The 17,042-nt window shown below is 28.4% G+C and overlaps 1 protein-coding gene across 2 annotated transcripts; it reads right to left on the minus strand.

The window, feature by feature from the left end:
- Positions 1–826: 826 nt before the first annotated feature.
- Positions 827–14,364, minus strand: LOC132951301 (uncharacterized). 2 transcript variants are annotated; one of them, XM_061023116.1, is made up of 5 exons: positions 14,003–14,361; positions 11,899–12,117; positions 11,758–11,834; positions 9,054–10,667; positions 827–2,801 (listed from the first exon to the last, which is right to left on the minus strand). In XM_061023116.1, exons 2-5 carry the CDS (start codon positions 12,087–12,089, stop codon positions 2,503–2,505), a joined length of 2,181 nt encoding a protein of 726 aa, XP_060879099.1. In that variant the 5' UTR covers positions 12,090–12,117; positions 14,003–14,361; the 3' UTR covers positions 827–2,502. The 2 variants fall into 2 exon arrangements, with proteins under 2 accessions (XP_060879099.1, XP_060879100.1); XM_061023117.1 differs by lacking the exon at positions 827–2,801 and adding an exon at positions 2,809–5,880 and having other exon boundaries at positions 14,003–14,364.
- Between the last annotated feature and the right edge of the window lie 2,678 nt (positions 14,365–17,042).

Genomic DNA, 17,042 nt, shown 5'->3' on the forward strand with positions numbered 1-17,042 from the left:
CCCTTCACCACTTTTTCAGGACTTAGGACAAGCTACCAAAAAAATTGGTTGGTGGGGTTAAAAATATTTGTGTCTTGCAAAAGAGCAATCGTTATTTTTAAAATGTTGTTGAATTATTTAAAAAATGATAAACTGATTAAACATATGCACCGGCACAATCTTAATCGTTAATATTAAACAGTAATTTCCCAACGTCCACGATCGCTGTATCAAAAATAATAATAGGAAATTTCTTATCTTATATTTGTGTCCGCAATTCGTATGTTACCTTTTTAGATTTCGTCCGCAACTCACATGGTTTTTGTCACTTTGTCCGCAATTCGGAAACACCGTGCCCGTTACGATCTATAGAACCTGTGGGTTTCAAGCTACCTACTTTTTACTTTTGTTTTATCGGCGTGTACATAAGAATTGTTCCGAGAAGTAAAATTCAACTATCTAAATATATCTATACTTCTATATTCATATATTTACGTGCTAAATATATGTGTTAAAATGGAATCTTTGAGTCGAATGTACTCTGAAACTACTCACCCGATTTTCTTAATTTTTTTTTTTAAATGAGAGAGTACATCGCGGATAAGGCTATAGGCTTAGTTTTAATGTAATTTAATAATTATCCACACTACTTCACTGGTTTATTCATATCTTGACCGAAATATAATTAATATTTCATATATATTTATAAAATTAACAAATCTTATGCACAACTGCACGAGCAACAGCCCCACTATTTGCAATCAACTATTCACGGGGAGGAGCACGCGGGACACAGCTAGTATTAATACAAAACGTACCTTCTTAATACAAGAAAAATTCAAACACCGACAATTCACAGTATTATATTTAGTAAATACAATTTATAATAATATTGACAAACTGAAACAGCAACAGTATATTATTATGCAGTCTTAAAAACATATTTTTCACTAATTTTAATTTTATAGTTGAAGACGGAGTGGCCGCTAAGGCGTCGGTTACGACGCACACCGTCGCCGGTTCTAATCTCGGTCACAGGCAGCACTTTTCTTCGAGCAGTCACTGTGCCTGGAGAGAGGCCGCCATCCCACTCCCGGGCATGGCAGATACCTAATGGTGCCCTCTTGAAAATTCTGCCAAACTAAAATGCACGTGTTTACAACAACCTACAGCACCCTTCCCCAATTAAAAACCACCCAATGGCCTAAATTTCCATGGTTTAATTAATAATAAAAAAACAATTTTATAGTAGGTATACTTACTTTATAAGTCTACATATGGACACTCAAGTTTAAATAAAATAAAAATATACATTAACCTTCATCTAATTATATTTTGTATACTTAAAACACATAAAAACTTATGTATAAGGAATCAACAAAAAAAAATTTATATATATTTATAGATTATATAAAAATTATAGTATTTATGGACAAAGTTTCAGGTGCCGACACTACTTTATTACATTATAATAAATTACCAGTACTAAATAGTATTGTTTGAAAGGGCTAACTTAATTTAAGTGAATCGCTTAAAAATCTATAAGACACATTATACAGAATACCTAAGTATAATTGTTTATAATAGTTATTAAATAAAAAAACACTATCTATAGTAAACTAAATTTATTTCAGGTTGAGGTTTTGTACTTAAATATATAATTTATTTTGTACTAACATAATATACGCAGCGTAATGTAAATCGATGGCTTTTCGTAAAATTAGACAGTTACAAGTGTCAATAGATATCTGTAAGTTTTTACGTGAGTCATCTAGCGTACAATTGGTACTATTTTCCAGTAACGCCGTAACATGGAAATAAATACAATATTATAATATTATATTATACACTCGTGCAGTTATTTAATAAATTATGGAAATCGTAAGATATAAAAAAAATTAATTAAGTAAGCGTAAAAAAAAATTTTCTGTATAAAATGTACGGCTAATATGATAAAAAAACAGTGATTTTGGCATACATTTTTAAAACAAAAAACGCTAGTGAAATCGCCAAAAAACATTAATAACAAATTTGTAGATCAGATTTAAATTAATTAAGAATATAAAATCTTGATGGATATGTCAAGAAGCAAAACCGGTTTTTCCCGTGACCGCCGGGTGGCTTCTTATTTTTAACAGGGTATAGACGTTGTATGGGAGAGGTGAACAATACTCGTCGTTATATACATAATAAAATATCGAAACATATTATAAACATGGAATCAGACAGAAGAGAGAGGGCAAAATAGATCTTAAATAGTTATTGTATAGTTAAACACATTACTGATTACGTGCGTACTTATTTGGGTAGTGCTAGTGAAGCGGCTTATCAATAGTTTATACATGCAACCGGAAAATCATTACTGACGGAAGAATGTTAAAATAGATCTTAAATAGTTATTGTATAGTTAAACACATTACTGATTACGTGCGTACTTATTTGGGTAGTGCTAGTGAAGCGGCTTATCAATAGTTTATACATGCAACCGGAAAATCATTACTGACGGCAGAATGTTATGTCCATTTACTCTAAAATGCTTAAGTGTAAAAATATTTTTTCCAATGCGGCTTTCTGACAAGCCGCCGTAACGGGGTTAACATCTGGCATCAAATCTTCCATTCTGGGATAGGGTCCTATAACATTTTTGGGTACATATATATCATACATGTCGCCATAGACGAACTCCTTCCCAGACTTAATCGTATCTTGGATTTCTGATTTGAATTCGAATGGTATGTATTGGTTCTCAACGCTCGGCTGTAGTCTATCATCTCCATCATTTATGGGGTGCTTATACTTCAATTCAGAGTTGGCAATGAAGGCTGCGGAAAAATAAAAACGAAATAAAATGAAAACAAAAATACAAAAAAAAAAAAACAAACATCACAACGAAAAACACGCAATTACGACAAAACAAGCGTATTATACATAATATATATTATACGCATACTTGGGACACAAGCGTTTAAATCATTCCAAACAATTTGTTTGGCCTACTTTAATTATAGGCGCCTACCTATTTTTAATTTTATAACATTAGAATTCAATAGGCAAAATTCTAAACGCCACCCGTTTAATATGCTTCTCAAAATACGTTATCATTATTCATTTCGTAAATAATAATATCTCAGACTCGACTATTTAGTTGATACATAATAATATGAAGATCGTAGGTGCAGTTCTGTGTATATAGATAAAAGATATCGGTGCAATCATCTCGCGGACCATCCTTCCTACACCTTCAGTTTAGTAAGATACGTTGGAATATTAATCTAATAATGCACATAAATACTAGAAAGTAGAAACATAATACCTAATACATGTTACGGTATACCAGTGAAGGAAGAAGAAGGCGGTGTGATCAGAAACCACCGAAAGTCTGGTCAGGAGATAATATATGGTAAGTGGCTTTGGATTTTATTCGCATCGATACCTTTTTAACCTTTATATACATAAAGAAATGTAATTATTTCAGATTTTTTTTTATTATTTGTAATATACTTAATGCGAGATCATGCATAGGTCCACAATCGAATATAAAAAATGATTGGTAGTAATTTATGAAAATAAATATATAATGCAAGAATTTTTCAATTATGTAGTAGGTATAACACATACTAAATTATTATAAAAAAAACTGTTTTATGCTATGTGAAGCGTAGGTATTGAACAGATAAAAAATAGTTTTTTAATGATTAGAATTATGTCCAAAAATATTACAGTACAACTTTACGACGTTAAAATTTAATAGACTTGATCATTGTAAATATAATTGTCCATTTGCACAAAAACAAATAATAATAATAATTGAACATGTTGATATAATTATAAAATAGACATGATTTATTTAATAAATTTAAAACTTTTTATTAAATATCATATTATTATACCTATAATATGATAATTAGGTATATAAAATGTTTTAAGTTATTTTTTTTAAATTTGAAGTTCATTTTTCCAGAACAAAATAAATTCTTATCATAATAAAATATGTATAAATTTAAAATATCATTCCTTAACTTATATAGAGCATAAACTGTTTACAATGATTTATCATAATCAATATTTTTAATTTTTTTTGGCTCCATGTTCTATAGTTAATATAATATAAATGTAATTTCTTAAGAATTAAATATTATGTATTTATTGAAATAATGTTAAAACAAATTTAAATATCAATACCTAATAATAAAATATGTATAGTGTACAAATTTAAAATAATTCATATTGCAACAAATGGTTCATATTATACAAGGGCATAGAATAAAATACTGTTCATTCTTAAACTGTCAATCCCTCTAACAGTTTTTATAAGTATTTAATTACTGTACAAAATTACACACAAACTAAAAGTATCAAATAAACATAATGTTTGATATATTTTAGTTCATCAACCGTATGATTAACACTATCAGTAATTTGTAAATTGACTAAATTATTAAAACTAAACTAATCAGTGATACATTCTACATTTGTAATACAAAAAATAGACATTGAATGGTAACATTTCACTTAAGATTTTTAATAGATTATTTTAGAAATATACTTTACTATATTTAATATTATGTTACAATTGTTTAGTATATTATACCAATTAATATTTTGCTGTGCTAATATAATACATTTAAAAATTGTTAAGTGTTAATCATTTTACCAATAACATATAAGCTCACGAACATACAATATCTGTGACTATAATTTAATACAGTAAACCTGTGTAATACGGAAACTGTTAAGATCGATAATTTTTTTTTGATTTTAGACAGATTTCCTTTTAATAGATGTTGTAAAATAATACATTAGACTCGCCGGACCTTAACATTTGGTCCAAAAACAAGGTCGGGTTTTCATAATATTCTGGTCCCATATTACACAGGTTTAACTGTAATATATATTATATTAAGTGTTACATATACATATACATATTCACTGGCTTAATAATTAAATATTTTCTCGATTTAAGGTTAAAAATTTAAATTAAACTATGTTATTTTAATAACTGAACTGTTGTCTATACAGTTATCACTTTAATTATAATATATAATTTATTTACACAATGATCCTAAATATAATATTATGTTAATTAAAATTAATTTGTAAAATTACAACAAATTATTGTTTAACAATTAAGTTAAAATATTTTGTTCCTCTGATGATAAATAAACCAACAGTCAACAACACAATAAAAATAAACCTAAGGTACTTGTCTTGTATAGTTGTATGCCATGTACAGACTACTTTTGGTTATGTAAACAACTGTATTTACAAGTAAAAATGTTACTAAAAACTGTTGTCTGATACTTTTTTTTAACAATTATAAAAATCAAAATAATTTATCAGTCTTTTTACATTATTTTTTCCTAGAGTAAATAATAAATATAATATTACTATACCTAATGTATTTAAAATAAAAGGAAGGAAAAAAAAAGTTTATAAAACAATAATTTATAATTAACTGGTAATCATCAGAAATAGCTCACATAACACAATAATATTTGTTATGTAGCATAAAAAACAAGTACCAAAATTAAATTAATATAACACAATGGTGTTTGGCAGTGATAGATAAAGAAGAAATTAATGTGTAGCTACTAATTTTCTCGATCAAGTGCAACTTATATATTAATATATTCTCCTTAATAGGGCCTTATTTAGATTTTAAAAAATGGTATACACAACGCTTAAAGCTTTAAAATCTAACATACACGAAAACTTGATAAACTTGACAGTGAACAATCTTCGGATTTCCCCCAGTAATTGTATTATTTGACGGTATTCTACCAATCAAACCACCACCTGAACACATGTCCTGTTCTATTGTTTGAGGAGCTCACTTCAAAAACTCAGGCAGTGTACACTTGTGGCTAGTGGGCAGCTTGAGTTCAGCAGAATATGAATTAGCTATGTGTTATAAAAAAAAATTGGTTTAATAAAGTTTTTTTTTTTTAAAAATATGAACGAAATAATGATAAAAATGTTGAATGTATTAGTAAAAACTAGATAAAAATTAAAATAAATTGTGCACGGAAGCAAATCTATGAAATTGTTATATTTAAACATATTAGGAATAATTAGAAAAAATATAATTGCCAATAATTTTCTTTTTAATAAAAATTAACCATTTTAATTTATTTATATAAAAAACATTGTGAACAATTATTTAAAATAATACAGTGAAACGCATACAAGTTCCACTTATGTTAATAATAAGATAAACAAATATCAAATATTTTCAGGGAAAAAATTCTACATAAGAATAAACAAAATATTTTTGTTTATAATATTAATTATGCATTTATTGCATCTTAAAAACCGGTAATACAATAATGGAAACATATCTCACCATAACGAATGAATATAATATAAAAATATCATATTATCATGTTTGTACAACTACTATTAAATATGACTTCCAAGATTAAAGCGATAAAAAATTATGTGAAATTAGGATAATAATATCAACCTTGCCCTGTGTTATTGTTACATATTTGAGAGGATGTGAACACACAGTAAAGTACCTATTACTATTTTCAAAGCTTATAAGTTGATTTGTCGGAATAAAGGATAATCTTCGCCAAGTTGTAAGAATTGTTTTGTGAGATAAGAAAGCATATTTTTAAAAAATGTTCATACATTATTTTAATATCATTACATTAGCATACCGTGAAATAAAAGTAAGAATAATTACTGACATATAATAGAACAATATTCTGCAATGAATTTAAGTACAATAAAATTAATATTTATAATAACACATCACACATCATTCCATATGATATGTATAAATATTTATTACACATTATTCAGAGTACAGAGTACATTAGGTATTTCAGTGGGTGGCCCATGGAAAGTCAAAAAAATAACACCCTGACATACAAACCCTTGAATCACCAACTTAACATTATAAAAATGAAAACCAACTAATAAAGATGTTTTAATATAAAATGATGAAACTATATTATAAAATATTCAGAGGCAATTTATTTTAGTTAAATAAAATGTGTAATTCTATACTTATAAATTAACTGTAAATGGTAAAATATAAACATTTTAGATAAAATAAAACAAAGGGTAAATAAATAATGTTTAATTCTATAAATTGAAATACTGTTATTCTTTTTAATGTTTTATTAAAAGCCAGTCATATTCAATACCCACGCATAAAACAATTTTTACTCTCTAATAAATTATTTATAGTTTTACCAATATTTAAGCCTTAATTTATTATAACACTGTTATTCAAATTGTATTTAATTCTAATTCTAACCAAGGAAATATATTATCTTAAAACATTTTAATTAAGCTAAGTGTTCATCTAACAGAGTTGATGATAATTTGTACATTCCAGTATTCAAAATCTAAATTAATTCCATTACTAAATACAAATATTATAAAAGAGGGCCAATAAAAACAGGATATAATACGCACCACAGTTTTTAGAATTGAATTACAATTTACAGGCACTATAAATTATCTATAATTAAATCAAGGTTAATTAAAAAATCAATATTTTACTGTCATAAACTGTTTTTAATTGGCCTGTTTGCAATTAATAACTGAAGTAATCCTAAAAATAAATTTTAGGCTACAGTTCATAAATATATTAACTACAATTCATCAATTGTTTAAAAACATTGAAACTTAATGATGCAAAATAATGGATACAATACAAACATAGCAGATATAACTCACTTTAAACATATTACCAAACAGCAATAATAAATATTTGGTAAATTTATTTAAAAAAAAAGCTATTGAACCTAACGTAAATATTAATTAACCATTAACAATAAATTCATTAAATTATTATTTATGGTGATTTCACAGAACTATAATAAATAAAGTTGCTACAAAACTTAATTTCAACCATCATTAATAAATAGTTTGTTAACTATAAATTTATATGTGTATTGGTGAGAGGACTTTCCTATCACCTAAACTTTAAATAAGGCCCATTTCACACAATAGTAGTTTTTCTGCTATTTCTAGTGTGGTAGCCATTAGCTAGTAAACTAGTTTTTAGGTCCACCTGAATTACAAAAATGTAAACTCATCAAAGGTCGAAAATATACAATGTTTGATAGTAGAGCATGTCTTATTTATCACACTATTAACTAGTATAGAAATATTTGCAGCCAATCAGAAAACAGAAAGTTTTTAATATTTATTAATTCTTTTTTAAATATTTTATTTTGACATTTATATAAACAAGCTGATATTCACTTATTATTGTTAATTATTTATTTTTGCTGCAAAACTGTAGGTCCTTTCTAGAATATTTTCTAGTGTATAGTTTAGAATGGTATAAATAGAGTTTAGTTTAGGTACCAACTAGTACATTAGGTTAAACACAATATTTAAAGATAGAATTCTAGATATAGTACCATGACTTTTATCGAGTGAAAAGAGCTAAGTTATTGTATAATTTTTAAAACATAAGTTTGTATTATCTATTATAATTAAAATTTAGCAGAGGAAGTTATATAACCTACAATAATACTATATATATTTATGACCATATTCTTTTCTTTAATGAGCAATTATTAGACCTATTGTTCAAGGCTGGGCAAGTTAATGATTTTTTTTTAACTCAATTAAGTTAAGTTAATATGCACCAATAATAAAAAGTTAATAAACACTTTTTGATATCTTTTTATTAAGTTAAAAAAAGTTAATTTGTTTATACAACGGTAGCGTACTTAATTTTTTCCAACCCAAAACTAAATTATAGACTATAGTGTTTATACAGTATTTCCATAAAAGTTAGATTCGAATGAAATAATTTTCTTACTTTAAACAATTCACGGTAAATATTTATTGACTATAAAACGAAATTGACTGAAATATATCTAAATTAACTTAACTTACTTCTTAAAATGAAAAATTAATTCGTTAATTTCACATTAATTAAAAAAGACATTTAGTGAGTTAAGAGTTAACAAGTTAATGAAAAGCCAAAAGTAACTAGTTAAGTTAAAAAGTTAAAATTATATTAACTTTTTAACTCGTTAATGCCCAGCCTTGCAATTGTTCACATCGCTGTCAATGTATTTAAGTATAGTTTTATTTATTACCTTTAGTTGCAGATCGTGTACTTTCCCATTCAGGGCCTTCAAACCAATCTTTTGAAATAACATCCAGGAATTCCTCTTTTTCAATGATTTTATCTTCACAATCTATTTTATTTGATGTACTATCTACAGAACATGAGTTCTCGATAGGCATATTCTTATCAATCGTAGTGCCATTCAACTGATTAACTTCTTCATCATTTGAAACTATCTCCTTGTCACTAGTATTCTCCTCAACAATTGCACTGTCTTCTGTTTCAGTAGACATATTTTCAACTAATGGAATATCTAAGCCAATAGTCTCTATGTTAATACCTTTATTTAGACAAGTAGTTTTGTTAAGAGATCCACATTCACTCTCAGATTCACCAACAACAACATTGTTATCTTCAGTCAATATATTTGCATCAGAATTATTTATACTACTCGAAATGCCACTCAATGAATTTTCAAAATTGTTTATTTGGTCTAAAGTATTAACCGATTTTTCTAATAATAGTTCAGTACTTTTTGTTTGATTATCAATTTCACTTGCAAGCTCATTTGATTGGATTCCATGAGGTTTATCGATAACATTTTCTGTAGGTTTCTCAACTAAAACTGATTCACTTGGCGATGCTTCAAAAATTGTATTATTTATAAAATCTGGAGTTATCTGAGATTCAAATGTTTCACTTATATCATCATCCACAGTAGAACTACAATCAGATTTACTTTGTCTTAGTTCTACAACAGAATTATTATCATTTTCATTAAAATCAAAAACTTTAGTAGGAGAACAAGTACTAGTTTCTTGAACTTCACTATTTCTGGATATAGCTTTACTTGTGATTGGTATGGCATCATTTTTGCTCGATAAAACTTTACTTGTTGGTATAATTTCTTCACTTGAAGATTGTACAACATTACTAGATGATAGTACATCACTCTTTGTTTGTACAATTTCTTCATTTGAAGATTGTACATCAATCAATGTTTGTAAAACTTCTTCATTTGAAGATTGTGCAACATTACTAGACGATTGTACTCCGCTTGTATTGATTTCTTCATTATCATCTTCGCCGTCATTGTCCCAATCTTTCAATAACTCTTCTTGCAGTTTTTGTTTTTTAACCTCTGATGATTTAGTCTTTACATTTTTTCGTTTATTTGGGGTAGAACTGTTTGATGATTTCTTAGTCGTAACCACATCTGTATCATTTTTATGGGTTGCCATATGCCATTTTAAGTTATCGAAGCGATTAGTTGTGTAGCTACAGCCAACTTTTGAATGACAGGTATAACCAGTCGATTTCTTACCAACCTGTGATTGAGTTGATGATCTTGGATTGGAAACAGGTTTAGGTTTTGGTTGATTAGGAGTCTTAAGAGTTTTAGGAAGTTTAGGTGCGGGTAAAGATTTCCTTTCAACTTCTTTCTTTTTCGACTTTTTCGTATTAGTTGGAGTGAAAAATTCTTTGACAATGGACTTCACTATTTCTTTTTGTTCTTTTAAATTTTCAAAAATACATATATCACCTCCAATCAGACGTTCCATTGATATTACTTCATTCTTAAAGTTATTCATGTCAAATTTACCAATCACTGCAAAACCTTTCAGCTGATTCTTATATAATGCTGTAAAATACACGGAAACAACATAAGAAAATAAATATTGTTATAAGTAGGTAGGTACCAGAGTTTGAACGTAATTACTATAATACAGTTGAGTATAAAACACGTATTACCAATACATACAGTATAAAACTACTTAATTGTTTTATACTGTATAAAAGTATTTATATTTTTTTTTATTATTACTGCTGCATTGAACAGCCGTTATCAGGTATAAAAATATTAAAATGGATAAGTCGTAACCACAGACATTTAATCATGTATTCATTTATTGGTTTATTTTTATTAAAGTATACAATATTATTTATAAAATATAATAACAAATAAGTATTTAATTTGTTTTATTAAAAATAAAATAAAATATAAATCCACTAAGATAGCTGATGTGATTTGTTGTAATAATTTATTTAAGTTATGTTTTAAATTTAACGCGTAGCTGAGAAGGTATTGTCTAAACAATGAAGTGATTTGTTTAATATTTTTTTTTTTAGGTATTTTCTTGTTGAACTGAACAATAAATGTTAAGAGTAAACAATTGAATAATTTAACACAGAATTAAAAATACCAATATAAAAAATACAATATATTAGAGGTACTTATTACATAAAAAAGTTACAAATTAAATATTAGTTAACACGTTGACTGCGTATGTCTTTTGGCAGTTTTCACCCAGTGCATATGATAAAAGTAAAAAAAATAAATAAAGAAACTGCTCATAACGACGTATATACACATATTTAAAAAAATGCATTTAATCCACGCTAAATAATAATAAAATAACATTCGGCTACGCGTAGGGAATATTAAACCATTTGTTTTAAATGTATATTAGACGCCAAATGCGTTGCTGAATGATCCTTATGTCGCTAAACTGCGTCAGTACGCATTCAACGTGTTAAAAATTAAAATCAATATATTACCTAATGAACTTTGAATAATTATAAATTTTAAAGAATAAAAATTTACACGTGTTTTAGTTGTTATACAGTTTTATACGTAGTGTATTATATATGTAACATATATAACAGTTTATATGCATATATTATCAACCCTGGTAGGTACATATTACAATAATTCAAAAATTAATACTTACAGAACCCTTTTTCAATAAATTCCATTTTGCGATCACACGAGTATAGATATACTTCTTCGTATAATCCAACAACATGACTATTAATATAATTTTAAATTAATGTCATAAAATTACAAAATGTATAGTAAAATGTTAACTTACTATTTATCATCTTCTTTAAATTTAACCACACAAGCAATAGGTTCAACTTTTTTCACATAAAGTAATAATTCTTGAGGTATTGTAAGGGGATCTACAACTGTACCGGGCCACCAAACACGATTGAGCAGTTTTACCCAAAGTAAAGTATCCAATGCGTAAGTGGGGTTTTTTTTAGACTTCGGTTCACTCATTTTTGCAATGTTGGTATTTAATAATCACCTATAAAAAGTATAAAATAATATTTAGTGTTGTCATTGTTGAGTTGAACAAACCACAAAGCTAAACAAATTCAAAATTATTAAGGAATAGGAAAACTAAAATAAAAATAGAGCCTAATTTAAGGGTTTCCGCTCGATGAAGTCAATATTTAGGCAACATACAATATTGTCACCACTGCCCATGGAATTTGTGTTGTTCTTAAATTATGATTAGCGTAAGTATGGTTGTAAATAGGCAGAGCTGTAGAGAGAAACTCGGGGCCCCTACTAATTTTGACCACCTAACAGTTAGATGTTAAAATACTTATCAATTTCTTAGTTTTACTTAATTAATTAAATTTAAAAAAAATAGTCACAAATTTCCAGGCACGGGAGAATTTCCCTTTCTCTTCTTCCCTTCTACGGGTAAAGCTTAATAAAATAAATACCACTAAATGTATAAAACTAGGTAATATAATATACACCGTTCTATACATATGTATATTCTAGATATATTCAAATTATTCAATCACATAGAAATTAGGCAAAATATGTTTGAATAGTAGGTACCCATTATACCTAATAGAATATAAAAAATAGGCTAGCTCAGTCTGCCATCTGCATAACATGAGACAATTAATCTCGGTTCATGAGGTCTAGCTCCAGTACGCCACGTTAGGTAAAAAACGTCAAATGCATTTTACTTAAAAAACCAAAATATTAGTTTTAAGTCAATTATCAAGTTATCAAATTAAAATATCAAAATTATAAATAGGTAGGTAAATAATAATAAAAATAAATCACAAATATCGTAGGTATAGTACCTACCTATGTTATGCTAGAGCTGTTCAAAAAATTGTTTTGTTTCTTTCCCCATTTAAATAATTTACAAATCACAAACATTAGTATTAAGTAAATTATCAAGCTGTAAAAAAATATATACATTATACATAATGAGTAAATAATAATAAAAATAAATCACAGCTATCGTGTAGTAGGTATATGCTAATAACAATATACAATTAAAAGTTGGTATATCTCTTTCCTCACTTAAAAAATCTTTACATAATGTATTGAGTTTATTCTGTAATCCTGCATATTATATTTTTGATATATTTTTTTTTGTGATGTAGGTAGGTACCCAGTGAATTTTGATTTGTTATTTGCCACTTCCAATTGGATTTTTATTTACTAATACCCGTATAGAGGGATGGCAATAGCCCAGGCCCGCTAACTTTAAGAACCAATGATTTCACTCATGTAATGTAATTTAATGTAATATTATGAACATTCCAAAATGTGATGTGGATACATAAGTATTATTGAAATATTCCAAAATGTGTGTGGCAACAGCCTGCAATATTTGTGATTTTTTAGTAAAATACATTAGACGTTTTAAACCTTGTCGTTATGGTCAGTGTTAATTATTACCGATCACCTGCTATATAATATTATAATAGCTTTGATATAAGGGAAAATACTCTAGGTACCCTAGTTTAAATTACCACTGTATTTTCAATTAAATTTAAATCCCAGTTTAGTTGTGGTACCTGCCAATGAAAAAAATCAAATGAAGCATTCTTATGAGCAAAAAATGACAAATTGACTTCTAAGCAGTAGTCAGTGTTACGACGCAGGTCCGTTGATCAGAACCAGTGTCGTCTTCGACCAACAATTAGTGCGCGATACGAACTAAGAGGTATGTATTATAATCGTATCATTCGAGGGCACTGTTTGGCCCTGGCACACACACACCAATTGTTGACATGTGTCGGCGGTCGACAAAAACGGTCGGGAGGGTGCGGCGACGGCGCGCGTATACCCACCACGAAAATACGTCGTCGGTGTCAAAAGACAACGATAAATTAAAATATGTATCTACTCGGCGACCTTGTCGCAGTACTTACCAAGGACGTGGAGTCGATTTCGAAGAGACGGGTGTAAACAGACTAGGTCCGGATGTGCAGTATGGCGTCTGCCCGACGAACGCGTTATCGCCGGTGTTCGAACGTGTGCGCATCCGCCGCCTGCTCCTTCGGCGGAAATCGATACGTTTCGCTCGTTTCGTCGTCGATCCGCGTGATGAACAGCAAATCACCGCAATCGAATGACGCGGGGGACATGCGACATCGAGTGGATTACAATATTTAATTGTTTTTGGTTAGCGACGCATAGGCTCATGAGAGCTAGTCACGAGCGGCATAATCGCAAGACGCAACAACATGGCCGTTGTAGGACAGGAGTGTGTAGTGGGGAGGGGGACGGCAGGCTGCAAGTTACGACGGCGTTCGGCGAGAGAGAAAAAAAAAATTCCTGCGCACGATAGGGGAAACGCACAGTGCAGGAAACGTAATGGGACGCGACGCCATGTCTAACCAATCAACGCGTTCGGTTACCGCGTCAACTATAAAATTATAGCCTACTATATCTATATCTACTCTGGACAGTGTGCCCTTCCCACACCCATGGAAAAATACAACATTGTATACAAATTATATTATAATATTATTATAAAATATTTAAATATGTATACACTGTATATACATAATATTATTACAATATCTATGACCGGACGTGACCAACACAATTAATTTATACCGTGACAACAACACCGGCTTGCTTACAGTCACGATTAAAAAGATCGATTCTTCAAAAATCGTGCTTACAAAGTAGCTCACAGTGTAGTACTGTAGTAGTGACGTAGTGTACACTGTACAGTACGTACTACATGGGGACGAGATAGACTGCGAGAGAAAAACACTGTAAAGTCCCCCCACATGGCCCACTGCAGCGTTAGCGTTGGCAACAAATATTTCTATTTTTTTTTTATATCAACAATATTTACGCCGCCATGACACTAGAAATTACAATTTAGAATAATACCTCCACCGCTGTGGTTGTGTGTGTACTGTTCCAAACGGCAAACACATGGTTCTATGTCCAAACGTTAAGTTCCTTCTCTCTCGGCTACCTCGTCCGATGGTTTCTCTCTCTCAGCGCTGTCCATTGCGATCAATTAAGTTTTTCAAGTTTTGTTAAGGATTTTTTTAGATTTGTTCCGGCTGATCAATGGTAATAAATCATGATTATTTAATACAAGATCCAATATAAGTCGTTATTAGAGTAATTTTTGAATATTAGAAATACATACATACCTGCCGCGTATAATATTTTTTTTCTTGAAATTGGATATTCGACAAAGAATATAGTTGTTTTGTTGTATCGATATATATATATATTTGCTGCATCGTTAACCGATATATTTATGTATCCGTGGGAAATTTACATTTCTTTGTAGGTATATAATTTTAGTTTACTGTACGCAAATTAACGCAATTACATTATAGTTTTCAAAATATTTAGATTATAATTTTAAGCTATTGGCAATAGCTTATAGTTCCCTATTCATACCGTATTACCTACTAATGGTGGGTGTTTACTAGTTGCACTCAACCGCTGTTTTTGGCATTTTAAAAATGTACCAGTTGCCCTCACATATTATTACGTACACGATTATAATACCAGCCCGTAAAATAAGGGAGACGTGTGTCTTCCTATAAATAAGCCTTGTATAAAAGATCAATACAAAAATTTAAAAAAAAATATTAATAAAAATCGAAAATATCTCATAAATAACTATCTCACTATAAATAGTGTAACTTTTCAGTGAAATTGTTTGATGAAGGCAGAAAAACTTGCTGGAAATCTTCCATTATAACATTTCTAATGTTAGCTATGAAAAGAAAAACTTTTATAAATTTCTAACCAAATAATAATTTGCAAATTTTCGGGATTTTGATGAATTTTGCAATGAAATGTATTATAAATCTTCTTACAGAAGTTCAAACAAGTAGGTACATAAATTGCTATAAGTAGAGTGTACACGAAATAAAAGATATACCTATAAGCAGATTAGATTTTGTAAAACTTGATAGTCATTATTACTAAACAAAATAGGTACAAAGTACATAATACAATACAAAGCATTAATAATATAACTTAATTATTTACTAGGTACCTATGATTTTATACTATTTTTTTATTGTGTGCATTTTTTTATATTACAAAATACAATACCTTTTCTATTAATCAACATTTTTTTTTATAATTTTATACTATTTTACATTTTTGACAAATTACAGTGTATGCCACATAAGTATGATTATAATAATTTTTTTTTTTTGTCAAAAGTAGACAAACGTATGAGAAATTTCGAATTCAATTTCAAAATATTAGATATAAAAAGGTGGGTAAGTGGATGTCGCTCTACTGTACATTAGGTTACAAGTAGATCACTGTAATGGATGGTGTTAAACTCGAATTCAATGATATAAAAGGTTTCCTAAAACGCATTTGTATAGATTTCTACGATAGCTCAGCATTAAAAACTTTATATTTCTCATTAGTCAGATCACATATAGAATATGCTACATTAATATGGCACACTGACAATATCGTTCAAAATACCAGCCTTTCTTCAATTCAAAATAATTTTTTAAGATATATAAAAAACCCCTCATTCGGGATATAATATAATCAGTAATTTTTTTAGAATTGATTCTTTAAAAAATAGATACCTTACATTAAATTTAAGATTCTTATTCAAATTATTGCATAATATGATTGATTGTCCTGAACTTCTAGAAGAATTAAACTTTAAGGTAAATACAATTAACTCTAGAAATAAACATACATTTTATCTGTCAAATTTTAAAACTAAATATATGTCACACAGTCCTGCTAACATTTTAATGTCTGTAGGTAACACTGCAATACATGTTGATTTGTTTCCTTAAGACGTACTCACGATAAGCATTTTCTTGTATTTCATTATTATTGTTATTTAAATAATTACTTACTAAACTACTTATAACTTATAGATTATTATTATTATTATTATTATTATTATTTTGTTATTATTGTTATTGAAATGTATTCCGTAATAAA

Source organism: Metopolophium dirhodum, chromosome 8 (assembly GCF_019925205.1).
Source record: "Metopolophium dirhodum isolate CAU chromosome 8, ASM1992520v1, whole genome shotgun sequence".
NCBI classification, from domain to species: Eukaryota; Metazoa; Arthropoda; class Insecta; order Hemiptera; family Aphididae; genus Metopolophium; species Metopolophium dirhodum.

Bases quoted from the DNA above. Each gene is read 5' to 3' on its own strand.
- LOC132951301 (XM_061023116.1), bottom strand. From the start codon at position 12,089: ATGAGTGAACCGAAGTCTAAAAAAAACCCCACTTACGCATTGGATACT. The intron at 11,835-11,898 runs GTAAGTTAACAT...TTATATTAATAG, and splicing joins TTTAAAGAAGATGATAAATA to TCATGTTGTTGGATTATACG. The intron at 10,668-11,757 runs GTAAGTATTAAT...TGTATTTTACAG, and splicing joins ATTTATTGAAAAAGGGTTCT to CATTATATAAGAATCAGCTG.